The sequence below is a fragment of the Limanda limanda genome, chromosome 7 (genome assembly GCF_963576545.1).
Source record: "Limanda limanda chromosome 7, fLimLim1.1, whole genome shotgun sequence".
NCBI classification, from domain to species: domain Eukaryota; kingdom Metazoa; phylum Chordata; class Actinopteri; order Pleuronectiformes; family Pleuronectidae; genus Limanda; species Limanda limanda.
Genome location: NC_083642.1, coordinates 7,026,216 through 7,052,443, shown reverse-complemented (window position 1 = coordinate 7,052,443; position 26,228 = coordinate 7,026,216). Strand labels below are relative to the sequence as shown.

Sequence of the window (26,228 nt, the reverse complement as noted above, 5' to 3'; positions counted from 1 at the left end):
TTAAATATAGTGCTCATGAATGTTTTAAAAATATTTGGGAGATGAAAAAAAAACAATATTGCATCCACAGATCATGATGTCTTTGCTTATAGCCAAATAACATGACCAAATAAAATAATGTGTGGACACAATGTAATTAAAGATTGTGTCATAATTCTACACCTAAACATTGGGCACAACAACAATTTTAAAGGAAAGTGAAGCATGCGGAACACAATCAGCCTTCAGGGCACCACTCTTGATTATTATGGGGTTTGAGTGTGAGGCTCGCCGGCCGGCAGCTGCTGGATGAGAGGGAGGGAGACAGGGAGGAGGCAAGGAGGGAGGAGTGAGGAGGAGGCAGGGAGGGAGGGAGGGGGGGATGCGGGGCTTGTTCACATAATAGCCGGCGGGTGAAGGCGTGGTGAGTGTGGCTGAATACGAGGCGAGAGAGTGAGTGAGTGTGTGTGTGTGAGAGAGAGAGAGAGAGAGAGAGAGAGAGAGAGAGAGAGAGAGAGAGAGAGAGAGAGAGAGAGAGAGAGAGAGAGAGAGAGAGAGAGAGAGAGAACCGGAGGATGAACATGGACAGCGGCTGCACGGCGGCTCCCCTCCCTGGCTAGAAGCAGTCGGGGAGAAAGCTGGAGCTCCACCTCATCCCTGCCTTGCAGAAGGGATTGTTAAAGAATAAAGCAGAGCCAAGGTAAGAAGATAGATGATTATGTGTATGTATGGGTGTGTGTGTGTGTGTATGGGTGTGTATGGGTGTGTGATGGAGCAGCTTCCACCCGCCTCACTGAGGAGCTCCGAGGAGACAAAGTAAAACCGCACCAGATCCAGAGACATCAGTGAAAAATTATCCCAGCGGCACTGGTTCTTCTCTCCTGCTTCTCCAGCGCCAGACTCCAGCACCGTGGACACATCTGACACATCTGGAGCAGTCAGTGGGTTCAGGTGGAAACACCCAGTGGCTGCTGCTGCTGCTGCTGGAGCTCACTCATTGTTCTCCCTGCACAGAGCCAACTGGCCCTGAGCTGGACAAGACTCATTACAGGAGGCACATGCTGATTGGGGAGGATAAAGGGAAATGTGGAAATTATATTGTTTGATTGTGTGTTTGTGTTAAGAAAGAAATAATTGAAGAAAAGTCCAATCCTGCTAAGCTGAGGACTGTGTGTGAATCTGGCTGTGATGCATTGATTGACTGGATGAATCATCGTTTTGACCCTTTCTCAGCACTGATGGGAATCATCCCCGTCCAAGACATTATTCATTTATCTCTGGATATGGTTATGGCTTTTTTATACATTATTTCCATTTCCTGTAATTGTACGAGGTTGGTGACATTTGGGGACATGGGGCTTAGCATATTTAATCAAGATTAACAGGGACTAGTTGCATATGTTGATTGGGAACAACTGGTGACATTTAATGACCCTAGCCGAGTACATTTAATCAAGACCATATATATATGATATATTATTATCATTATTATTATGATATATTGCTATTTTCTTACTATATCTTTTACTTTGTAAAGCACTTTGGTCGACCAAGTTGGTTTAAATGTGCTTTATAAATAAAGTTGACATTGACAAGGGCTAGTTAAGGCCTTAATATCCTTGCTGCCTCCTCATTAGCTCACATACTTGTGATGTTGTGTTCTGAACAAGGAGGAGCTGTGTAGAGATAGACATTGACCTGCTGTCATCTGGAGAGTTGAGGTAAGAGACGTCTTGGTGTATTTAAAGCACCAGACATGGTAAACAGGAACTGTTGTTGCAGCGGTGTGCGTCTGGATGACACGCACGTGCCCAGTGTGAAACTTTGTCGCTCTTCCTCTTTGGAGCGGAGGATTTCCTGTGTCATCCATCAGCACAGTCCACTTTCGTGACAAACTCTTTAACGGTTGATTTAAGTCACATGTCTGGTGTTTTAACGGACTTAAACGGAATCAGAAAATATAAAAATGTATTAATTCTGTTTATTTATGATGATCCTGAACATCCTGACTTGTTTGTCAGAGAGTAGGAGAAGTCAGAGATGCTCCTCTGTCTGTTTGAGAAATGTCTCAGGGCTCAGCTGGCAGCCGTCCACTGAGGAATCAAAGCTTCCTGAGACTGTGGGAGAAATGTGCTGAAAACAGGGAGGGAACCATCTATTTCTGGACAGTAATCTTGTATTCCCACACTTACCACAGAGGGAATAAATCTGATAAATGTAATAAGGTGAAGGCTTCGAGCTGAGCAGCCTCACGTTAGCTGGCAGGTGGATTTAAGGCGAGAACTTTGTCCTACACGTCTGAAAAACGGTTTCAGTCCACCAGCTGATCCTTGTTATAATAATGCTTAATGTGAGGGTTAAGACAAATGAGTATGATTTGATTGGGTCTGAGTCAGCGTGGTCACGGTACCATGATTTCCATGCAGGCTGCAGACACTGCAGATTCTTGTGATTCTTCGCTCACATCGTGTAATTTGGTCATGTTCTATTTTCTGTTCACGTCCACACCTCAGTGCTTCGTCCCTGAGCTCTGCAGAAAGTCACTGCAGGTAATTCTTTTGTAATGAAACTCTGCAGTTTGTGATTCCAGGACCGTCGGTGGGGAGAAACATATGAACCAGGGCAACTGGTGGCAAAGTTCTCAAAATTGGAAGAGTTCAATCCTCTGTGTGTTTGGAATTAAGCCATTTAAATTTAGCTCTGAGCTGCTGCAGTTTGGTCTTTTGAACTATTTATAACCAAGTATCTTCATTTTTAGGAAGAGAAAAGGAGACGAGTTTAGCTCTGGATCAATCTGTCTACTGAGACTGATCCAAACACACATATAGTTAACATGAGAATACAAAAATGAACTTGTGCTTTTAGATCACTTTGTTCAATTTGACATCTTTGGAAGGAAGTTGATGACAGTCCCTTCCTCTTTGACACAGCAGAAGATATGTGAACCAGTACTGCTCAGATTACATGAAATACAGCACAGATATATTCAGTCATGATTTCTGGATAATTGTTGACCCTCTAATTTTAACTGTCGCATCACCAAATGTCTTTTTATGCTAGAAATATCAAATTATATTTGATGAATTGTGAAGAAATGTTCTATGTGAACGTCTATTTCATAGTTCATGTTCTCCCTGTGTCTCCAAATTGTCTGTTGTTCTCTATATGTTAGATGCCCTGGTCGCCCAGTGTCAGCTGATGATCGGTATAGAAAATAATAACAACACATTATTAGGATTCTTGCTTATATTTGTAAAACGACTTAGAAACTATCGTCAGGATAAACTTTACACTTGTTGCACTGGTTAAACTTAAACAACTGCAAAATCCTCAATACAGTGTTTGGTACTTTTGCATTGTCAGGTGCCAAGAACATTGAGTTTTCTCTCTGTGTTTTTTAAACATTTAATCTTCATTATTAGAAGAGTAAAAGTAAGAAATGTGACCCATTGAAGCTTATTAAAATGTACGCAAAGTGTAGATATGATTGATTTTATTCAGGGATGTAGGGATTGACAGCCATTACAATAGAATACTTATATCATAGAGTTTATAGATTATTCTTTAATAGAGAAACTTTAGGTTAGCATTTTGGCCATTTGAACATTCTGAATTTCTCCCAGAAAGTAAATACTCCTCAGCAGCCATGACAATCTACCCACTGGACCTTTATTCGATTTTTATACCTTATCTTCTTTTTTCATTACATTCCCTCAAGGTCGGTTCTTACGACAGCAGCTGAACCTCCGAGCGTCAGTGTCCGTGCGGCTCTGGAGGAAACATGAGGCGGTAAACAGAGCTAAGGCTCCTCACTCGAATATGCATGGCCATTCTACCGCCATAGCATTACCATATTAGAGACCAGCACGAGCAGATTTGACCACTGCTGTCACCGTGGCCGCTCTTGAAATATTGTGGTTTATGTTGCCACTTGTAGGACGGCCAAGAAAATATGTCACATTGTCTTGCTACAGACGTTTCTTCTCGGGTGGGCATATGAGTTTGTTCTGCACGATGACATCATGCCCATGAATCAATCCCCCCCCGCCCCCTGTGATGCAGCCTGCCCTTCTTATATTGAACATCTAGGGCGTGAGGAAAACAAAATTAATATTTCTCCCTGGTGCTAAATTGCCCGTAATAGCCCGAGCTCCTTTGTGTGCGTATCACAAACAGCCAGACTGGTTTGACAGATACCTCCTGACCGCTGACAACATGAGTCATGATGTGATATCAGATGAGGAGATAATCCTGTGCTGCCTCCCTCAGACCACCGCCTCCAGCCACCTGGCTTCTTGGAGCCTGGACTTCTCTCCCCTCAGGCTGTAGTGTGGGCCTAGGATCTTTGGACGGGAATGGTTGAATAAGACCAAAACAAGGATTTATCAGTTGATCGATCGACCGATTATTTCACGGGGGAAACAATCTATTTGAGTCAATCTGTCAAGTCTTCTCAAGTTGTTTGTGAGCCTCAAGCAGAGATGAGGAGTAAGCTGCAGAGGTCTGGTGTCCCTCTCCTCTCTAAACTCTGCAGCCTCTGATCTTTTTTCTATTTTCAAACCTACAGCCTGAAATGACGCGGCCTTAAGTGACATCACTATAGGCAGGTCATCTGACTTCATGCTGCGTTATCTGCATCAGAAGACTTTACACAAATCTTTCCCCCGGGCTCTATAAGTAAAATTTGATTGAATGATAATTGATTGATTTCCACATATAAAATCATTGGAGTTTACCTGTTATCCTTCCCCTCTCTGTAGTTACCGGTGAGATTGAGGTGACAGAGGTCACATACAGATCAGGTTCAGCTGTAAAACAGGATCTGATGACTGAGCATCGTCACAGAGGAAGATTTCATGTTCTGAAAACAAAGAACTTTTCCTTCAGTTTCCCTTTAGAGCCACAATGCACTGGATGTCACTTCCTGTCAGGTCGTATGTGTGTAGCCACTTGAACTCACAGGAAGATTTTATTTAGATTTCTCAGGGCTCCAACTCTTTGTCTATACATTGATAGATTCTTTATTTATACCATGAGGGAAATTGTCATGATGCAGACAAAGGAAAACAATATAATTCAAATGATAACAGCTGCTGCTGCAGAATTACAGACTTGCAGAGGAAGAAATATACAACATAAGCATTGAGGACAACCTTTTTACAATTAAAAACAACACAATATATATATTTCAGAAACAAGATCAGGAATATGGTGCAGTTTAAGAAAGGTTGGGGTTCAAAATGAATGTGTCTCTTCAGAGTGTCGTGGGTTGGATGGGATGGATTCTCCATGATGGAGAGCAGTTTGTTCAGTGACCTCCGGCTCCTCACAGACTCTCCAGATCTATGATGATGGTCCTGGACCCTGTGAGTGAGTTTATTGATGCTGCTGGGATCTCTGGCACAGACGCTGCTCCTCCACTAGACCACAGCCCATTAGATCTCCAGCTTTTTACTGCAATCAAGCAAAGATCTGAGCTACCTCATCAACCAAGTGTGAGTGAATCCACTAGATACTGATAATCTGAAGAGCTCCTCTCAAAAATGTGAATTAAAATATGTTTAAAGTAAGGTTTTACTTGGGAAGATCTTTAATTCATGATAATTTCCTTGTTTTTGCGATTGCCGTGTCTTCAAAGCAGCATGTGAGCACACAGAGCAGACACGGACGGGTGCGTGATACCAGCCTTCATCAATAATGCATGAAAACGGGAAACTGAGATAAGACGGGCTGCAGTCTGGACATGACATTTAACCAGAGTGACGTATTAAACACTGACACTGACAGTTTAGGAGACAGAGAAATGCTCTTTGTACATTCTTAAAAGCTGGATATGGCATTGTTTTTCATCAATGTCTGCTCATCATCAGGAGGAATAGTCTTTGTTTTTCTTTAGCGGTCACAGCCGCACCCTCCCCAACACTCTACTGGGGTGATTCGCATATAACAAGCTGTCTATGAGTCGACCTCAGGCTCCAGACTGGTTTCAAACCCTCACCCTGTGGCAGAGTTCTCAGCCAGCGCCTGTCCAGTCTCTGGAGAAACCAACACAAAGACCGACAGCTCTTTCTTCTCCCGTCTTTCTCACATGAAGAAGGTTCGATGCTCGTCTTGACCCCAGAGGCTACAGAGGGCCCTTCACTGAGGACGAGTAGATTGGGTTTGGTTGAGTAGGTAGACGCTGTTTGCTCCACTAGCTCGGACACATGCATCATGAGATGCCCAATGAAGGTTTAAATCGTGACCAGCGTGCTTTTGTAATCATTAACTTTATCAGCCGAGTTTATTTCATGTCAGTTAGTTTGTAGGATTATTCATAAACAACTTGACAGATTAGCAGGGAACTTGGTGACAGGATGCGATACGGGTCAGGGAAGAAGCCTTTAAATGTTGATGTAGATTCAGTTTGGAATAGCATAATGAGTCGAAACAACCCAAAGCTGGTTCTGTCCAGTGAAAATTGCTTTCAAAGAGATTAATCCATGAATCCTGATTTTTAAAACCCAGGCATGTTTTCAGGGAACTGGTATTTATGTGCGAAATCCAGATCTAGTGAATTTAAATGTTGTTTCCTAAGTCGTATGTTGGACACTGTGGAGGTATTACTCTATACTGAGCGCCGTAGTTGAGTACCAGTTTTTATATCCCAGTCTGTTCAGGTCTAAGCTCCTCTTTTTTTTCATGCCTGTACATTTGATGAGTGTGTCACTGCTGAGAAGCTGCAGGGTTAGTCAGGGTTGCTGTGCGTCTCATTCAGATATAAATAGCAGTTCTTGTAGAAGCTTATAGCTCCCAGGTGATTAATGGTGCAGATTCCCCTTAAAATCACAGCTCCCTCTTCCAATCATTTCATTTATGAGCCCGAGTCGTCCCAGCTGAATTAGACTCTCATCTGCTGAGCTAATAGTTGCTTCTGAAAATTCCTCAGTGGTGCGTGTTTGTTCAAGTGGCCATTTTCTCCTGATGGACCACTTCCTCGTAGAAGAAGAATAATCCCTGCGCCATCTAGTGGCCGGCCCCCTTACTGCACATGTCAGGTTGGAGCAGCAGACACACATTGGACGCAGTTAAATTTAATTCAAGCTCAAAATCAATGTAATAATCCGCTTGGTAAGAGTGGTCACTCTCCACATTAATTGGATTCATTGAATGTGCACTTTTAATTTACTTCATGGAGGGAAATTTATGTCTCTGGTGATAACAGAGAAACATTATTCAGGGGCTGTAACTAAGAGCTCATTAAAACAATACAGATGGTGTCATTTAAAGGAGTAACCTAGGTTAGTTTGTGTATATTCGGTGTGGATCTGGATCGGGGGGGGTATAGATGCAGGGATTTTAGTTTCGCCTTCTGTTAAATAACGAGATATGGAGTTTTTCTAAATTTTTCGCCATTTCCCCTGGAGAATAATTCATGGATCTTAATGAAAAACAAACCAGACACATTTAGGGAATTGATATGTATGAGCGTGTGCAGCTTGATTGAATTTACATGGACTGTTGGGCTTTGGCGGAAGCATGCGCTCTACTGAGAGTCAATCTAGTTGTTTATTTGTGCAATGTGAGAGGAGAGTGAATGAGAATTGCAAATGTAATGTGTAAATTAAAGCGTCTTTGTCACTTTAGTGGGACTCAGTTCAAATTTACTGGAAAAGGAAGCAAAAGACATCTGATATCCACATTCAAACTCGTTCAGCCACGGAATAAAATGAGCTGCAGGCAAAATAAACTATATCAACATACTCAACTGCCTTATATTAATCATTCATACTTCTGGTTTGACCTGTGTTGTTCATATTAATAAGCTGTTAACCCTAAACCTTGGTCAGGAGTCTTACCCAGCCAGCCCTCATTAAGTCAACTGCTGATTTCTCACAAACTGACCACACTCTGTAAGCCGTCCCTGCGAAGGCCCGGCCGCTCGGCTCGATAACTCGGACAGAAGTCGCCGGTTAATCCTGAATGTCTGTTGCTGCTCAGTCAGAGCGAGAAAACCTTGTGTTCCGGATCGAAGAGGAGACTCGTGTCAAAGGATGAAGTCTGGGCAGGGATGCGTCCACACCTGCACTCTCCCTGGAGAGATGTACCAGGTACAGCAGCTTCACTACGAGCGTTACAAGCTGTGATCAGCCCCATTCTGTCAGATGAGGAGGCTGTTGGATCTATCCTCTGTGCTTCTTTAAAAAAAGTCATTGTGCAGGTATTTGTTGTAAAAGTGGTTGACCTCAATCTGTCATTTCTACCGGCTATTTGATTTATCTAGTAGATGGTGGTCTCGGTGTCTCCGGGCAGGTCAGCCTGACTCGTTCTCTCTTCGAAGGGCATTGTGGTTGAAACAATCGTGCACAAGCAAACAAATATGATTTCCCCGGATACAGAGTTTAATCTGAGATGAGGTTTTGCTTTCCTGCTATAAACAGTCGCATGGATTGAACTTGATTCGTGCTGTGACAGCTTTATTGTTTTGGATGTAAAACTGGAAAGAATGGAGATTTTGCAGTGGTGGTAGAAGAACTCAGATAGAAAAATACAAGTGGACATTCTTTTGAATACACGTAAAACTGTCTTTAGTACAGCATAGTATGAGTAAAATGTCATTTGATCAATGTTCTCATGCATAAAAATACCTCCTGTGTAACTGTGTTATTATATATTTAACAGTTTTACTCTTATATTTGCATTAATGTCTGTATGTGAAGCTTACTTAACCCATTTGCATATTATCTTTATATATTGTTGAATAGTTTAATTTGTCTAAGTATCGTATTTTATATACTATAATATATCTTGTGTTAAAAGTGGAGTATAAAGTTACATAAAATGGAAATGATTCATTCCACCAACTGGCAATTTGTTAACTGGAATCCTGAAAGACTGAAAGAGTAAAACTTTAGTGTGAAAGGTTCGAAGTTGAAGAAATCCTTGCTTTGGTCGGTCGCCATGGCAACAAATCCCAAGACAAAGGTTTTATTGTCATTAACAACGTCAGTGTGTTTTTTTTTTCTACTTCTACTTGAAAAGGGTCACTGTACTCGCCAGCCAGGCCTGGGCTCAGTTTGCTGATAGTAAATATGTCAGTTTTGCCTCAACTCTCTTTCTTCTGCTCTATATTCTATGGTTAAAACACCAGCATGACTAAAGCAGTAAAAACATGACTGACACTAGAGATCCTCATGTTCCCTTGTGATGAGGGAACAGTGATTACAAACAGTTTGTAATCAGTGTCACAAGCCCTGAACTTCCTCGTCTCTCTCCACCTGCAGATGACGGAGGGAAGACTTTGTCAGGTGCAGCTGTTGGACGACAGGAAGCTTGAGCTGCTGGTTCAGGTACGAATGCTCCTGATTCAAAGAGGCTCTGATGCATATTCTCATTCCAACATGTGTGATGTAAATGGTTTGTATTTATATTGAGCTTTTCATAGTCTTGATGATCACTCAAAGCACTTTACAGTACAGTGTTGCCATTCATCCATTGACACACACATTCATACGGTGCATCTATGTGCAGCACTTTCTCTCTAGTACATCACAGCTGTCAGGGGCAGTTTGGGGTCCGGCATGCAGAATGGGTCGGACGGGGATCAAACCGCCGACCCTCTGGCTTTGGACAATCTGCTCTACCTCCTTAGTAACAGCTGCCCACAATGTAAAAGCAGAAACCAACAGATATGGATTTTTGGGGGCCAAGGCCAATGCCAGTATTAGGAAGTAAAACATTTATCAATGATAAATCAACCGAGTATGACAGAGACATGTAATTGAAGCTTGATATTTTATAGTTTAACCATAAACCCATAAACAATTTTAAGTAAAACAAAACACAAATACAAACAAATATGTAGATTATTAATTGAGAAAGTAAATAGAATCTTTTTAGGTGAGGTATTGTGTAAAGTATGTATTTGAAAGGCTAATGACAGTCGATTTTTAAATTAATCAATGATGAAACGGCAGATAGACGAAGTTAGAAACTATAACTGGTGGAGATTACAAAGCATTTAGCTGAGCCATATATTTGCATGGGGAGTTGGTGGAGACCAAAGCAGAGTTAAATAAGAGTGACGATAATGTTGTTCCAGAACTTTAATAGGCACCTGTTTGCTAAGGAGTTTATTATATTCACCTTGAAAGTATTAAATATGTCAGTGTAATGTTCCAAAATGTATATTGCAGGTTTAAAAGTAACATAATATAGATTTATCTCTATGTATTGACTCGTATTTCAATGAGAATGTATTAAAAATGATAAAGAAGGGTTGAAGGAATTTTTCCTTCTATTACATTTCCTGAAAACATTTGATCATACATGAGCAGCCTTGTTTGAACACTGAGCTTCCTCACTCCCATCCTGCCCCCCCGGTAACCTCTCTGTCCAACAGAGGAAACAACAGAAGAAAAAAAACATTTTCTAAAGCATCCGCTAGACATTAATCAAGGAAATTGTCTGAGTCATTTCACCTAATATTTGAGATTAAAGTCAGCTTAACTCTAAATCCCCCCCTCTCCCTCCTCCCCCCCTCCAGCCTAAGCTGCTGTCCTACGAGCTCCTCGACTTGGTGACCTCCCACTTCAACCTCAAAGAGAAGGAATTCTTTGGACTCGCATTTTCCGATGACAAGTATGTAAATCGTTTTAATTTAATTTATCTCTCCCAGCGGCCTGAATGTTTGCCGATGTCTCCTTTCTGATGCCTGCGTGTGTTTGCTGTTGCAGTGGTCAGCGGAAGTGGCTGCAGATGGATCGCAGGGTTCATGAACATGACTTCTCCAAGAAGCCCGGGCCCATCACCCTCAGCTTCCTGGTCAGGTAGGAACTCGTCTCCTCATGAAAAGCACAAGCTCTCCAGCAGGGGGCGATATACTTTGTGGACACAGAATTTTTGCTGTCTACAAAGTCCACAGAAGTTTTACTCTGATTGTCTTAAATATGAATGAATGTCTCCAACTTTCTTTTGCCACTCAGACTCCTCCCTCCCTCTCACCTTCACCTCACACTGCTTACACACACTCAGCAGAGATGAATGCAAATGTAGGATTTATTGAGCAGCAACAGCAGTTCAACAAAATTTGTTGTGCGTACGTGTGCTTTCATCCGTCACAGGTTCTATGTCGAAAACATAACGTTGCTTAAGGACATCATCACGGTGGAGTTATTCTTCCTGAACGCAAAATCTGCTGTCTACAATGTAAGTGTTTTCCTCTCGTTGGTTTTGTGGTTTGAAGCGATGATCGTGCTGTAGGTTGTGTGTGTGTGTGTGTGTGTCTGTGTGTGTGTGTGTGTGTGTTTTCCAAGCACCAGCTCCCTGATGATTCACTGTCTCTGGACCCCGGCAGCACCTCAGCTCAGTGCACAGTGGCTGCAGGGCACAGATTTCTCACTCTGCTGGCTGGAATGTAAAGCAGACAGTCTGAGACAGTAGAAAAACACTAGAGTTGATTTGAAGAGGTTATTGTAGGGCAACGCAGAGACGCTTCTTTGTTCGGATGTAGGAAGCTTCGTCCTCATGCACCACATGTTCTGCATCCTATTTATTTATTTATTATCCCGTTGATCTCTTGTGGTTCTCAGGGGATCATCGAAGTGGAAAGTGAAAACGTCTTCAAATTAGCCGCAAATGCTTTGCAGGTCAGTGCTTTTAATAGATGCATAAACCGCGCAGACATAAATGGGATGTGTCTGAAAGCATGTGATCTAATCAGGTATTTTCTATCACTAGGAGGCGAAGGGAGACTACACAAGGTAAGGGCACATTATCAGCTTGGTAAGAAGTATTTAACGGCAGCAGGACAAGTTAATAGTGCGCTCTTAGCAACGGCGCTCGATAGATCACTTGTTTCGGTGCAGACAACAAAAATCAATAGCAGTGTTATGTGGGGCTTACCACGGAGTGCAGAGAAGCTTGCACCAGGCAACTAATGAATCTCACAGTGCCGACAGAAGCCGGAGCAGAGACACCTTCACAGAGCAGCTCAGACGCCTTCTGATTTTATATATACTTGTAGTGTTCTGACTAAATACTGCAGGTCTTTGTGCAGGACGCCACCTGACTGTGACCAGCTGCTGAAAGAAGATGGTTTATGAATATAAGCCTCTTTGTCCATCTGAGTAAAGTCTTTATAGTCACAATAGATTCTAAGACAATGAGGGAATGTCCTTTGTATGTTTCAAAGCTACATGGGGGAGTTTATAAACGATTAATAGCTACATGGTTTAAGTATTTATCACGTGTACACAAAGAAAAAATATGTCCTTACCAGAAGTGTATTCCTTGCATTGTGGATGAAGGCTTTGAAACAGCATCTAGATGTTGGAAAATATAATGCACACAAAACCATGAGGGTAGGAACATTCATCATGTGTAAGATACTTGAAAGATACCTGAATAGAAGTAGTAATACTGCAATGTTATAATAATCTTACTCCAATCTGTAGTCTAAATTAAATAAAAGTACTACCATAAGTATTATGGGCAAAATGTACTTGAAGTGTTGAAATGTAAAATAACTCCTTGGCCCCTTTGCTGTTTCATTTTATTATATGTTATTATAGGATTGATATTAGAGTTTCGTCATGTTTTATAAACTGATGAACCCAATCAAGTTATTTCACCCTGTAGATAAATTCTCTGAAGTACCAAGTCCAAGATTCACTTCGGAAATGTTGGCTTCAGCTGTAAAATAGGAAAATATTGAAATACTCAAGTAAAGTTTAGTCTAGCAGTTGAGAAGTGCATTTATATCATTTTCCATTTGTCATAATCGTTATCTTTCTGTTTTAGTGATGAAAACACTCGAGCTGACTTGAAGAAACTTCCAACTCTTCCCACCAAAGTACTAAAGGAACATCCATCTCTTGCATACTGGTACGCTTACAGGAAAATACTCAATACTGAAAAACATGTTGATTATGGCACAGAATTAGTTTATCTGAAGATGTACAGCTGTTCAAAGTGTAAGCAGCCGTCTTCTTTATGTGCCGTTGCAGTGAGGATCGAGTGATTGAATATTATAAACAGCGGAAAGGGGTCTCCAGAGGACAGGCCATTGTTCAGTGAGTATAAAAAAAGAAGAGGAGAAGTTCATTAATCTTCCTCTCACCTCCATTAGTGCTTCCCACACTCCGGCATCCTCTTTCTTATCATCTGAGAGAAATCAATAGCTCCTCCTCAGCTGCAGTCCCATGAATCTCACTGATCACTTTCCCATGCTCTCCCTACATTTCCAAGGTGTTACTCATGCAGAAAATGCTTTTGTTCTAGGTATCTGACATTAGTGGAATCACTCCCCACGTACGGTGTGCACTATTATGAAGTTAAGGTAGGTCTCCGGGTGGGATTAACAGGAATTACACCTGAAACTGAGTCAGCCGTGTTTAAGGTGTGCTCTCCCTTCACAGGATAAACAAGGGATGCCCTGGTGGCTTGGAATCAGCTATAAAGGCATCGGCCAGTACGACCTGCAGGACAGATTAAAACCTCGAAAGGTAAATGTTTCCTCCAGCTCCGGGTCTCTAAGATGGATGCTGCTTCTCCACTGTGGACATGATAGCACCGGCAGCGATTGGCTCTGTTGCACATGAATCATCAGTTCTTATGAAAGGAGACATATGAGGCCTTTTATGTTTTTTTTCTTTTTTGTAGTTTTTTGTGTGTGTATGTAAAGGGTTTGTAACGTTAAAGAGAGAGCTCCTCATATCCTCACAAGCACAGAAAACACTCAAGCTCACAAAGCCCCTGAAATCTCTCTTCAGTCATCCAGCAAATACTTTTAAAAAATGGATTTATAAACTCCCCTTTCCCAGACAGATAAATAAATATTATGGAGAAAAAATGTGACAGTAAATACATGAATTATGTCCAAAAATGTGTACAACATAAATCTAAAGAAGACAAAGGAAAGAAGGGGGATAGAGTTTCTTATGGTTCATTGAAAATACTGTCAATTTGGGCCCTTTTTGTAGTTTTATAAAGAAGTCATTGTTATAATTCTCATCTTTAAAATGCACAACAACATTTTTACAGTCAAATTTCAGGCTAAGATTAGATTTACAAAATATATGATCCTCCAATCGAGTCTAAAAAGTGATTGAATGGATTTGATGGTAAAATAAGTAAAGCGAGAGCAGAGGTCGACTTTTCCTACACACGCTGGAATCGGTTGACCAATCACAACAGAGCAGACTGGGCTTTATGAGGAGGGGGGCTTAAAGAGACATGAGCTAAATCTAAGGGGTTTCAGACAGAGGCTGAAAGGAGGAGCTGCAGCAATGGACAGTAAGAGGGAAGATGTTGGATATGTTTTTTGCCGGCAGTTCAACCTGTTGACTTTTTATCATGAAGTGTGAACCTGTATTTCTTGTTCCACTGCTGTTGTTTCAGCCCTGTGAGTCTAATTGGAGAAACACCCATGTGAGTGATGTGTTAGCCACGCCGTCCGGTCTGTTCCTTCAATATGTGCGTGATTAAAAAAAGGAGGTGAAAGTTCCACCTTCGCTAACTGGCATCGTCTTCTTGTTCAATCCTGGCAATCGGTCGAGGTGGTGTAATCCATTTTCGTCTGCTGCACGTCGAGGATTGTGCAAGCAGGCAGCTGTGTTCAGGCAGAGTGTGAGTGTGTGTGTACGTGTGTGTGTGTGTGTGTGTGTGTGGAGGAGGGAGGGAGCTGATGATGTCAAAGGGAGAGGGGCTGGATCTGGGCGTTATCCTGGGTGTTCTTACTGAGAATACCTGAGGAGACAAGTCAGGAGCTGACAGTGGATAGAACAACGTATGTGTTTGTGTTGACAACGGAGCCACAGAGGATTTAAATACTTACATTTGTGGGACTTGTGATCATCATACTGGTAAGACTGGATACTACACTCATCTGATTGACTTCACTGCAGTTTTTGTTTTTGGTGTTCTTTTAATTTTAATGTAAAAATCTGTGATCATGCGTTTGCTCAAACTCGTTGTGAAATCCTCAGCATCCACAAGTTTCTTTCAACCGTCCAACTCTGTGTCTCATTTTCGGATCTTGTCCAGACACACAGAGTGAGTCACTCACACAAACAGCTTGTTCATTAGTGGCTGCTGTGAGGGATGGACGTGATGAGCCATGGAAACGGTTCTTGTGCTGTGATGAGTCTTTGTGTAATGTCCCCTTGTGGCGTACTCCTCTCTTAAACACCTGCATTATTGCAGACTTGGCAACTCAGACTGTAATGACAGTGCATGGCTCAGTCTGGTTTTCTTTAATGACAGTGGCGGAGACAGACCAGTCAAAACACCTGCACCACTCTTTATATTTTATAATGGTTTATTTGACGTTTAGTCCGGATGATCGATGAACATTTTACCGGGACTGAGGGAACAAGTGGACAGATTTCATTAGTCCTGGTATTTCATCACCTCTTATCTCTGTGTATATCATGTTGTGAAAAGCCCTACATCTATTCATCATATCTGAAATTAATTTAGCTCTTTCTATCTTCAGCTCTACCAGTGGAAGCAGCTGGAAAACCTGTACTTCCGAGAGAAAAAGTTTGCTGTGGAAGTTAATGATCCACACAGGTGAGTAGCAGGAGATTCTCCTCAGTGTATTGGCACAAGTTGCTCATTCTGCCACTCTTACTTTTACTGATCCATCTTTTCCTCTCACTGTAGCTTTTATATTATTTATGATAAAACCTCCAGCTCAGATTTCCTTTGTGCTGTGTTCTTTGCAACAGGAGAGCAGTAACCAAGCGCACCTTCGGGCAGACGGGTCTTATCATCCACACGTGGTATGCCAGCCACTCTCTGATCAAAACCATCTGGGTCATGGCTATTAGCCAGCACCAGTTCTACCTGGATAGAAAGCAAAGTAAAGTAAGTGTCCGTCATCAGCCGCTGCCCGGTGCATTTCATTCTGACTTATCCATGGTAGAATCTTTGTTTGAAGTGGTGCACTTTATTCTTTCAGGGAAAATTAGTAGCAGCAAGGAGCTTGGAGGAGATTGCCATGGATCTCACGGACCACGGAGGACCAAAGATAAACAGACTGGCAGACGCAAGCCTGAAGAATAACTTAATAACATCCAGCAATGGGAGCCTGGTCTCTACAGGTAGGTTATAATTATTACAGTTCAGGCAGCAAGTGCATATTAAGCTCATTTTTCCATAACAAAAATCATCAAATTGTCCCTGATTAAGCTGTAAAATATACAAAATGAGCTGCTTGTGGAGTATAAAGTAAAAATAAGGTGTTAAAAAGTGAGATCCTCAGTGATATCACTGTGTTACAAACACTGCATCTTTGGAAATGAGGATATAAATAGTCCGATGATTCTTTACACAGGATCCGGAGACTCTGAGATGAGTGAGGAGCAGAAGAAGGAGAAGCTGTCTGAGCTGAGGAAAAAAGGGCAGGACATCCAAGACATCTTGGCCATGAAAACAAAGGAACTGAAAAAGATTTGTCTGCGAGAGGCGGTGAGAAATTATCACGTTTAACACTTCTCCTGCAGCGTGTCTATATCTGGCAAGGCAGCTGCATTCAATCTGCTGAGCTCCCTTTATTCAACTGTGTTGCTGTGTGACCGGGAGATTAATGGATTCTGCTGTTACTCTCAGTTCATTAAAGTGTCGAGGTGACTTGTTGTTTCGGGTGTTTTTTTTCTGCAGGAGCTCACTGGCAAGCTGCCGCTGGACTATCCCCTCTCCTCAGGTGAGAGGCCGCCGCAGGTCAGACGGCGAGTTGGCACGGCTTTCAAGTTGGATGAACTGTTCCCCTACAACGAGGTTCGTGTTTAACTGTGCTCTTAAATCAAATGCAGCAGCAAATTTATGCCGGATCTTCTTCTAGTTCTGTGTAAAATAGCGGATTTTCTAAAGGGTAAATCTCAAGGTTAGATATTTTACAGTTTACCCATAAATGTTATCATGAATGACCATTGTTAAATAGAAAACATAAATACAACCGCATATATGCAGCTTGTTATGTATAAGAATAACTTCCATAAGGTCCACCTGACACCAAGACACAATTTAAATCTGTTTTGCAACACATTTCAAAGTAGTAGGGAAGTAAGATGTCTCTTGATGATTAAAATGGAATATCTGTAAGTTACTGGTGTCTCTGCTGCTCATGCTCCGTGCAGGATCCTTTCCTGAGGAACCTGGAGAGCAGATTCGCGTTGCAACGAAAGATTGTGGAGGCAGCGAAAAAACTTGCAAATGAGTCAGAGTTGTGCAAAACAGTGAAGAAGAAGAGGAGAAGAAACTGTCTGGACGCCATGCACAAGCTCCAGCTGGTAGAGGACGAGATGAACCAGTACAGGATCAAGAAGGGGAAGAAGCCCACGCAGCGGGCCTCCGTCATCATCGCAGGTATGGTGCAAAGCTGACGTGCGCGACTGCATTAATCACGAAGCTGGATACACAATCATCACTGAGTTATTTTCCTCTTACACCAGATGAACTCATCCGTTCAGACTGCAGCTCCCTGTCGAGTCTCCCACTGGATGATGGTGAGTCAGACATCACAAGTTGGCTTTAAAATCATTTCACCTGCTGTAATAACAAGTAAAATAGCTGATATTAAAAAAGCAAGTACTGTTTTCTTTACCTTGTGATGCTTTTGTGTGAAGATGAGTCAGAAGGCGTCAATCAGAGGCCTCGGTCACGGTCGGTCCAAGGCTCCCCTCAGCTCAGTCCCATGCGCTCGCTGGGGGCAGACTATGATCTGGATCGACAGGGATGTCCGAGGGAAAATCACAAGAACAGCAAGAACCACAGCAGGTGCGGAAACAGATGTTTTGTGTTGTTGTTATTGTTTCCTTGAGGTGTAACTTGTCTCTGCAGCATTTGATTTTATTTGCAATCCTTGATGTGTCCGTCGTGTTTGCATCCTCGTTCCTTCCCTCGGATCTCACCCCTTATCATTTTTTATCCTCTCCTGAAACCACACCCTTTTAGATTAGCTTATGAAGGCCAGTCGGGTTCCCACTACTACCAGAATCCAAGAGAGGTCTCCTCCACCCACAGTAGTCCCTGTAAAACCCTTCCCAGACCTCCCAGAGATCCACGCAGCATGCCTCCCACCCCGGTTATGACCCGCAATGCCTACAGCAGCAGCCAGCTCAGGTGTGATTTCCTCTCCCCAGCATTGCCAAACCCAATTTCTTTCCTCCTCCTCCTCCTCCTCCTCCTCCTCCTCCTCCTCCTCCTCCTCCTCCTCCTCCTCCTCCTCCTCCTCCTCCTCCTCCTCCTCCTCCTCCTCCTCCTCCTCCTCCTCCTCCTCCTCCTCCTCCTCCTTCTCAGTGCAACCCAATCCCTGCTTCAACCTCCCCAACCTTCTACCCAAGCTCTCTTACGAACCCCTGCTCGGTTTTGTACTGACAAATACAGAAATATAATCCTACAGCACTGCATTCCTTTGTTTGAGAAACAGTTGTGTTCCATCTCCAGGTCGGAGGGGTCTCCTCATGGCTTCAGGCACCGCAGCGGGAGTCTGGAGTCGCAGCCCCGACTGAGAAAAGACACCGACTGTGAGAAGCCGGTGTTCATCTTGTCACACGCCCACCGCAGCAACAGCACAGAGATGGTGGAGGACTGCTCCTCCTACACCAGTCAGTCCAGCCTGGATTACTGCGGGCCTGCCAACTCCCACTACAGTACACTGGACTCCCGCAACTCCACCATGCATCGTCTCCACAGGAAGGTGGAGGTGTACGGAAACACCGGGAGCATGCCCAACTTGGTGCAGCACCATGCCGGCTGCAGCTACTCATGTGACAGCTCATCCCACTATGCACCGAGTCCCTACTACGTCACTGACTACGCCTGCTCGGACATTGAGCCGTACTCTAACGGTGCCTACGTGTATGAGGACGAAGTCGAGGGCCACTACAACGTCAACCCTTCCTACCAAACGAACGGGTATCACGGACATGACAGATTCAGGCATTACAGCAGTGACCGGGCAGATGGTCTTTCCCAGAATCCCTATGCCACAATGAGGCCGCCGCGGAACAGAGAAGGCCCCAGGAATGAGCTCCTGGCCAAGAACATGCAGAAGGCCCTGGTGGCGGAGCATCTGAAAGGCTGGTACCATCGCAGCAGGGTCCCCAGGGAGGGGGGGAGAGGGACGCTCACCGGATACGATTTTGACAGCGGCTCTCAGCTCAGTCTGGGCTACCAGACCATGCCAGCGGCCTTCAGCCACTCCAGCAGAACCACCTCCTTCTCCTCAGGTGAGAACATGAATTGTTTTTGTATTTTTCATTAAGCTGCTGTCAGTTGTCTTTAACATGATATAATCAGCCAGTGATGTACATGCATCCTGTCAGAAAGGCTTTTTTATTTGTATATCCAATTTGTTTGTCTGGGTTATATTAGTCTAACTTGATGTTACATGCGTTAACGTGCCTTAAAAAGTAAAAAGTAAAACAATACTATTGTGTCAGAATTATTTAACCATCAGGATTAAAGAGATATTGTCTCTTATCATGAAATAAGAAAATACACATTTGCATGTATTTCCTGCATTTGAAAACAGGTAAATCTTCACACCTGAAGCTCCCATTAAAGTATTTATTTGCTAGTGATGTTTTGAGCACCAAGATTCTTCCTCTGACCCTTGAAAGTGAAACAGAGTCACAATATATAGGTATCATAGTAGCTATATTAATACACATACATAGAAACCTTTTGTTAGATTTTGTATTTTCTGCACCAATATAGAGAAATGCAGAAATAAATCCTTATTTTGGTTCAAATTGAGTTAGGACTCACTTTATGTAAAATATAATGCTGCAGTATCATGTTAGGGGTGAATTGTTATGCAGTAGTGACGTGAAGCGGGACGCAGTGTTTCCAATAACAACAAGGACACTCTGACATTAACTGGGTGTGTTTGCTTTTGTCTTGTTTGCAGTGTCCTCAGCAGAGAGCGCGGGCAACTGGCGCAATCAGCTGGCGGTGGGCCTGACGGAGTACGACTCGCCCGTCACACCTCAGTACCCTCAGCCCGGAGGCCACGCCTCGCCCTACAACCGCAGTCCGGCACACAGCAGGTGAGATCTGCAGTCCACCAAACCTCAAGGGTGTGAGGGGAAGTGAGCAAAGTCACAGATAACTGGGGGGGTTGGGGGGTGGTTTGTTCTTTCAGTTTAATTTCAAGTGGAAGTTCAGAGGATGCTGATCAGTTGCAGGTACAGAAGTCGGTGTCACTTGTGTCTGCTACAGTTCAAGGATTCAGATTTTTGTGCTGCTCCGCCTCTGGTTTAAAGATCACCTTGTGTTTCTTTTGCACAGAACATTTTTTTTCCTGTGCGAGCTCATAAAATAATAAAACCCTAAAGATCTCCTCTCTTTCTTCTCTCCTTCATGCCCTGACGTGTGATTAATGCTCGTGTGTGCAGACTTTCTCCCGAAAACAAAGTGTCTGACATAGTGCCTAAAAATTCAGAGACAGTTGAAGTGGTTGGCGCTGAGGCCACTAGTACAGATCAACCATCAGACAACCGGTCTAGCAGTTAAGGGTGAGACACAGCGGGCTGTTACATGTCGTGTTGTGTCATCTCCACTTTCCATCCTCATTTGTGTTTTCCTTTAAAGATTATTCAACTGAATCATTCACCTTTTCCTAGTGTGAAGTGTTTTTTTTTTATTCCGACACAGCATGATTGTATTTTGTCAAATGCATTTCAGTCCTTATCTTTTACTCATCTTGTACCTGACGCATCAACCGAGCAAAGACATACCTGAAGTGTGAATCACTTGATTAATGAGGTTTATTAAAACTGAGGATGTCTGTGAAGATCCTCAGGCATAGACTGTAGCTTAAAGATTTAGTGTGTAGAATTTAGTAGAAAGTATGGGCTGTGTTTCTGCCAGAGCCAGAGCCTGTGATTGTGGAAATTCACATTCTTGACCAATCACAAGTTAGTGTCAGCTGTCAATCATGACCAGATTTCTATTATAGCATCAGGTTAAATAAGTACTTAAAATTATAATTAACTTTTGGGGACCTGTCACCTCGTCCAACCATATTTATCTATCTATCTATTTTTATCTATGTTCTCAGTCATCACAGCTTTTGTTACCCCAAGAAAAGTTTAATCCATGGCAAACTATCAATTAGTTAAGGAGAAAATTCAATCTGGACCAAAGTGACGGTTCAACAATCCAAGACTTGACATTACTGAAGCTTCGGCGCAAGTTAAAAAGAGGCAATTTCCCATTTTACCCATTAAGTTGTTTGTACACCCTCACAAAACAATATCCACTATGATTTTACTGCACTTCCATTCCCCTGTTTGATCATGAGATTCAACCACGTCTTCCATGTTCTCAAACTACGATATATATCTTTGACATGTTCTTGTGTCACTTCCTGTTCAGATTTCACCTGGATGGAGGCTACATGAGCTACCGCCCAGGGCCAGCAGCACATGAAGTGGATCAAGTTGGAACACAGGATGCACACACAAACTTTTCTGGCTACCACAACTCTCGTCTCAGGGGGTGTTACATCCGTGGCGGCTCGCATGTGCGCCTGTCCTCATGTTTAAAGTAACCTCTGAACACAGGGATGAGACTCTTGAATGACTTTCCCATGTGCCTTGGATTGGATGAATTGTACAGGTAGATGAGAACTGTGTCGAGAAACTTTAAGATGTTGCACAGACGCACTGGACTCAAACGCTATTGTGTATCAAAGATGGAAGAAAAAAAGAGGCAACATGTGTTTTTACTGATCCCAACCCCGTGTATTTTAACAGGAACTAGCTACTGTCTCATACGTAAACAGTAGGTTATAGAATCAAAATGATTTTCACCTCTTCAGACAGCGTCTCGTGAAATGTGATGAAATCCGGATCCAAATTGAAAACAAAGCTTGAGCAGTTTTTTGATCGTCATTGGAGCTGAACTGTGTTTTGGATAAATTCCCATTTCTTCCTTTCTTTTAACATTGAATGAGAACGTATCATGTCAATATTGTTTATAGAAACCATTTGTTCACGTTGGTGCCGTAGTGTTTTAAGATGCATGGTGAGAACATAGATCTTTTGATAAGAACTTCTTTTTTTATGATAACAGAAGACCACTGCCGTGAACACCATGTCCATGACTCCTTATCCTCCTTTTCTCACATATTTGTACAGTCACCGTGTGTAGTGATATGTCGTTAGATGTTGTCATTAAATATTTTCCACTGGGAACACAGATGTGAATAAATACATGTATGACACAGACACGGCTGCTGTCACTTTCTTTCAGGGGCTCGTGAGGGGGGGTAAACAAGCAGCTCAGGTTCTGTTATTAAGTGAGTGAGTCAAACCCTTAAGCAATAGCTGGAAGGTTCGGGAAATTGATTCAGAGCTTTCTAGCAAATGAAGCCTGATCGATCGAGTTGGATGAGTAGATCAATAGAAGTCTATCTGGTGACAGCTAGTTGCTTGGTTTAACTTAGCAACCAGGGGAACTGCAGTTATTGGAGTTTTGCCCAATTTGCTCCATCAGGAAATTAAACACCAGCTGAATAATTTCATTGGACACAAATTAGATTTAACAAGTAAACAAGAACATCAAGAGACATCCTCCGAGGCTCAAAAGCCCCCTTATGAAACCACATTTTAACGAGATCCAGATCTTTTCCATCAGTCCCCTAAACATACCTGGGATTTTATTTTTCATTAAGATTGATGAATTATTCTAAATCCTGCATCCGCCCCCTGATCTTGAGCCACACCCAAACTAAATGGGTTCTTTCTTGACTCCGTACCACAGCCTTACAACAAGTTTCATGCTAATCTGCCCTGTGCTGTAATAATCCTCCAAACTAAAAAACACACAAAATGAAAATGAGAACATAACTTCCTTGGTGAGTTAGTGAACTTTAGATATACTGTTGGAAGATTTGTTGTCACTGGATGGAGTTCGGTTTGGGTTGCTTCTGGTTTTTATGCTGTAAGCCAATCAGGTTCAAGGCAGATATGAAAGTGATGTAAATCCGAAAATCGATCTCTGCAAAAAACGTAAAAACAGTAAAACCTTTCATTCAAATTTCTTTTATTTCTTGTATGAATAAAACTTCCAGGGTGTCAAGCTCTCACACTGTATCAAATTTAGTTTTGAGCCGTCTGAAGTCAGACAAAAGCAGCATATTTTTCTCTCCAGCTGAGCGGATATATTCCCTTGAAGAAAAACTATCCTCTGGCTCATGTGTTTGTTGCCGCTCAGCACATCAGAGTCCTCTGTCTTCTAGAAAGCTCTGTGTGCACTGACGAACCCCCCCCTGCCAGGCCCATGAAAATGCTCCACCTGCTGCTGTCAATCTTGCACCTTCCTCTGCCTGAAGCAACTGTCATCCCAAAAGATCCTGACGGCCGGGCCAGCTGGGAGCGGGGACTGAAAGAAGAATGTTAGCATGTGTTCTTCCATGCAGTTCACAGGGTTTAATTTTAGACTCTGCATGAGGTGGGCAGCAAACCCTCTCTAGCAGGAGTCAAAGCCAGACTGCCCTGAGTCGTCGATCCGACAGAAGCTATCCTTCCGTTTGATTTCAGGAGAAGCACACGAATAAGACAACAAGCTACAGAGCGCAAACATGTCCAACGGCAGAGAGCCCGATGAACTCGACGAGGAAGACATCGACGAGGATGAACTCCTCGCTATGCTTTCGCCCGAGGAGCTTCAGGAGCTTCAGAGTGAGATGGATGTTATTATTGCCCCAGACGAGAGAGTGCCGGTGGGACAGAGGCAGAAGGACCAGACAGAGAAGACTCCGACTGGGACGTTCGACCACAGATCCCTGGTTGATTACATGTACTGGGAGAAAGAGTCCAAACGCATGCTCGAAGAGGAAAGAGTACCGGCTACTCTGCTGCCCAGTCAGGTAAGAGGTCAATGTCTATCTATCTATCTATCTATCTATCTATCTATCTATCTATCTATCTATCTATCTATCTATCTATCTATCTATCTATCTATCTATCTATCTATCTATCTATCTATCTATCTATCTATCTATCTATCTATCTATCTATCTATCTATCTATCTATCTATCTATCTATCTATCTATGTATCTATCTATCTATCTATCTATCTATCTATCAATATATCTATCATTCTTTCCATCTATCTTTTGAAATGGTTCCAATCTAGTTGTTCTGATTTACTGTTTTCATCAGAAAACTTTGAGGGAAGAAGCTGAAAGGAAAGAAAAAGAAGAAAACACAGACACTGTGAACTATGAAGAGTATGAAGTGATAGAGGAAGTCATTGAAGAAGAGGCTGTGGGTTCTGAAAACGGAGAGGAAATTATTGAGGAGATAATAGAGGAAATTGTTGAAGTAGTTGATGAACCTGACGAGAAGGGCGAAGAGGAGGAGGTGAAGGATGAGAGGGAGGTGCAGCTACCGGTGAATAAAGAAGAACATGAAAATACAGACAAACTTTTGGATCCTGAAGATAACATTGTGGAAACAGTAAAGGAAAACAGTTCAGATGGTGATCAGTCTTCTCCAGATAAGATGAAGAGCTTAGCCCCAGGACCCAGCACATCACCCCTCCAAGAGAAAGAGGAAATAAGAACGATAGACTCTTTGCTTCCCAAAGATGCTTCAGAGGCGACAGAGATAAATGAAACCAGTGATAATCTCCCGCCGAAAGAAGAGAGAAAAATTAACAAATTAAATATCCCGAAGCTGTCTCTGAACAACATTAAAATGACATCGAGACCTTCAGGAAATGAGACGAACTTGGAGTCGACGCTTGACAAGATCCGCAACAACAACCCCTCAATCAACGAGGTAAACCTCAACAATATAGAAAACATTCCCAAAGACATGCTCTTGGACTACGTCAACGGCTTGAAGAAGAACAAACACGTCAAAACTTTCAGCATAGCCAACACTGGTGTCGACGAAAACATTGCTTACAATCTGGCCAACATGCTACGAGAGAATCGCAGCATCACGACTCTGAATATTGAGTCTAACTTTGTCACGGGGAAGGGAATCGTAGCCATCATCCGCTGCCTCCAATTCAACGAGACTCTCACGGAGCTGCGATTTCACAACCAGAGGCACATGCTGGGTCACCACTCCGAGATGGAGATCTCACGTCTGCTCAAGGCCAACCACACCCTCCTGAAGATGGGCTATCACTTTGAGCAGGCGGGGCCCAGGATGGTGGTGACCAACCTCTTGACCAGGAACCTGGACCGTCAGAGGCAGCAGAGGAAGGAGGAGCAGAAGCAGCTGCAGCTGAGGGAGAACAGGGAGCTGATGCAGACGTATGAGAGGAGTCTGAACCTGCCTCCTGGTTTACTTGAGATGCTCGGGTACATACCGCCCATAGAAGTCTTGCAGGAGTACGGGCTCGTCCCACCATCAGCAGATATCAGCGCTTGGCCAAAAACACAACCTCAGACAGAGCAGCCGGAACCCCAGAGGCAGCCAGAACCCCAGAAGCAGCCAGAACCCAAGAAGCCGCTCAATCATAAACGCATTCCCGAACAACCCAGCGCTGAACCAGCGAACTCTTTAAGGGACGTGCAGCTGAAAAGGACCCCCAAGAAACGTGACCCTTTCCTGGACCAGGACCCGAGGGATAACAGGAGACCAGTGAACCCCGGTTTCCAGCTGAGGAAGACTCGCAGGGTGGAGGCGGACAGCGAACAGGTGATAGATGAAAGACCCAACCTGACTAATGTGATTAGGACCTTGAAGCCTGTCCCCAGACGGTTGCCACCCAAAATTGACGTCACACCACGGGATCAGCTCCTGGGCGCGATCAAAAAGAGCAACGTGGCCTTTCTCAAAGCTGTGAGTATCTGAAAGTCCGTACTCTAAAATCAGAATAGAGAATTCATCGTTCACATCAGTGTATCAATGTCAGATGTTCCAGTATTAATATGATATTACACACACTGACAGAACGCCAGCAAACCTAAAAAATGTTCCTTTGTTACAGGTGCCGCTTCCCAAAGCACTGGAATCAAGTGAAACAAGTCTCCTCTGAGGTTATGACTTCAAATATACATCTTCACCATATTGTATGTTTTATTTAAAATAGTTTTAGTATTAGTTACACCATACACACACAGATTAATTGTTAAGAGATAATTTCCAGACTTACTATAATAAATTCATATTAAAATCCAGTTAGTAGGTTTGTTTGAATTGATTAAATGTTAGATGCTTCAATGTGGAGCAAACCTGATCATGTGTTTCCCTTTCAATATAAATTATATATTTTACTTTTCGCTCAGTGAGTC

The 26,228-nt window shown here is 43.0% G+C and overlaps 2 protein-coding genes across 2 annotated transcripts; both read left to right on the top strand.

Moving 5' to 3' along the window:
• Nucleotides 1-558: 558 nt before the first annotated feature.
• frmd4bb (FERM domain containing 4Bb) lies at nucleotides 559-22,199 on the top strand. The gene is made up of 23 exons (XM_061074792.1): nucleotides 559-679; nucleotides 9,243-9,308; nucleotides 10,505-10,599; nucleotides 10,695-10,787; nucleotides 11,082-11,166; nucleotides 11,550-11,606; nucleotides 11,698-11,720; nucleotides 12,760-12,843; nucleotides 12,966-13,031; nucleotides 13,240-13,297; nucleotides 13,377-13,463; nucleotides 15,455-15,531; nucleotides 15,690-15,828; nucleotides 15,923-16,064; nucleotides 16,298-16,431; nucleotides 16,624-16,740; nucleotides 17,100-17,328; nucleotides 17,415-17,468; nucleotides 17,589-17,739; nucleotides 17,917-18,084; nucleotides 18,409-19,193; nucleotides 19,877-20,015; nucleotides 21,346-22,199. The coding sequence occupies exons 2-23, from the start codon at nucleotides 9,243-9,245 to the stop codon at nucleotides 21,518-21,520; spliced, it is 3,024 nt and encodes a 1,007-aa protein (XP_060930775.1). The 5' UTR covers nucleotides 559-679; the 3' UTR covers nucleotides 21,521-22,199.
• Nucleotides 22,200-23,554: 1,355 nt separating this feature from the next.
• lmod3 (leiomodin 3 (fetal)) lies at nucleotides 23,555-25,972 on the top strand. Its single transcript, XM_061075557.1, has 3 exons — nucleotides 23,555-23,842; nucleotides 24,139-25,776; nucleotides 25,925-25,972. Exons 1-3 carry the CDS (start codon nucleotides 23,555-23,557, stop codon nucleotides 25,970-25,972), a joined length of 1,974 nt encoding a protein of 657 aa, XP_060931540.1.
• The last annotated feature ends 256 nt before the right edge of the window (nucleotides 25,973-26,228 follow it).

What these genes read in the sequence shown, in the direction of transcription:
- frmd4bb (XM_061074792.1), top strand. Translation starts at nt 9,243, where the DNA reads ATGACGGAGGGAAGACTTTGTCAGGTGCAGCTGTTGGACGACAGGAAG. An exon ending in AGCTTGAGCTGCTGGTTCAG is followed by an intron (nt 9,309 to 10,504) that starts GTACGAATGCTC and finishes CCCCCCCTCCAG; the next exon opens with CCTAAGCTGCTGTCCTACGA. An exon ending in AACTGTTCCCCTACAACGAG is followed by an intron (nt 16,741 to 17,099) that starts GTTCGTGTTTAA and finishes TGCTCCGTGCAG; the next exon opens with GATCCTTTCCTGAGGAACCT.
- lmod3 (XM_061075557.1), top strand. Translation starts at nt 23,555, where the DNA reads ATGTCCAACGGCAGAGAGCCCGATGAACTCGACGAGGAAGACATCGAC. An exon ending in CTACTCTGCTGCCCAGTCAG is followed by an intron (nt 23,843 to 24,138) that starts GTAAGAGGTCAA and finishes TGTTTTCATCAG; the next exon opens with AAAACTTTGAGGGAAGAAGC. An exon ending in ACGTGGCCTTTCTCAAAGCT is followed by an intron (nt 25,777 to 25,924) that starts GTGAGTATCTGA and finishes CCTTTGTTACAG; the next exon opens with GTGCCGCTTCCCAAAGCACT.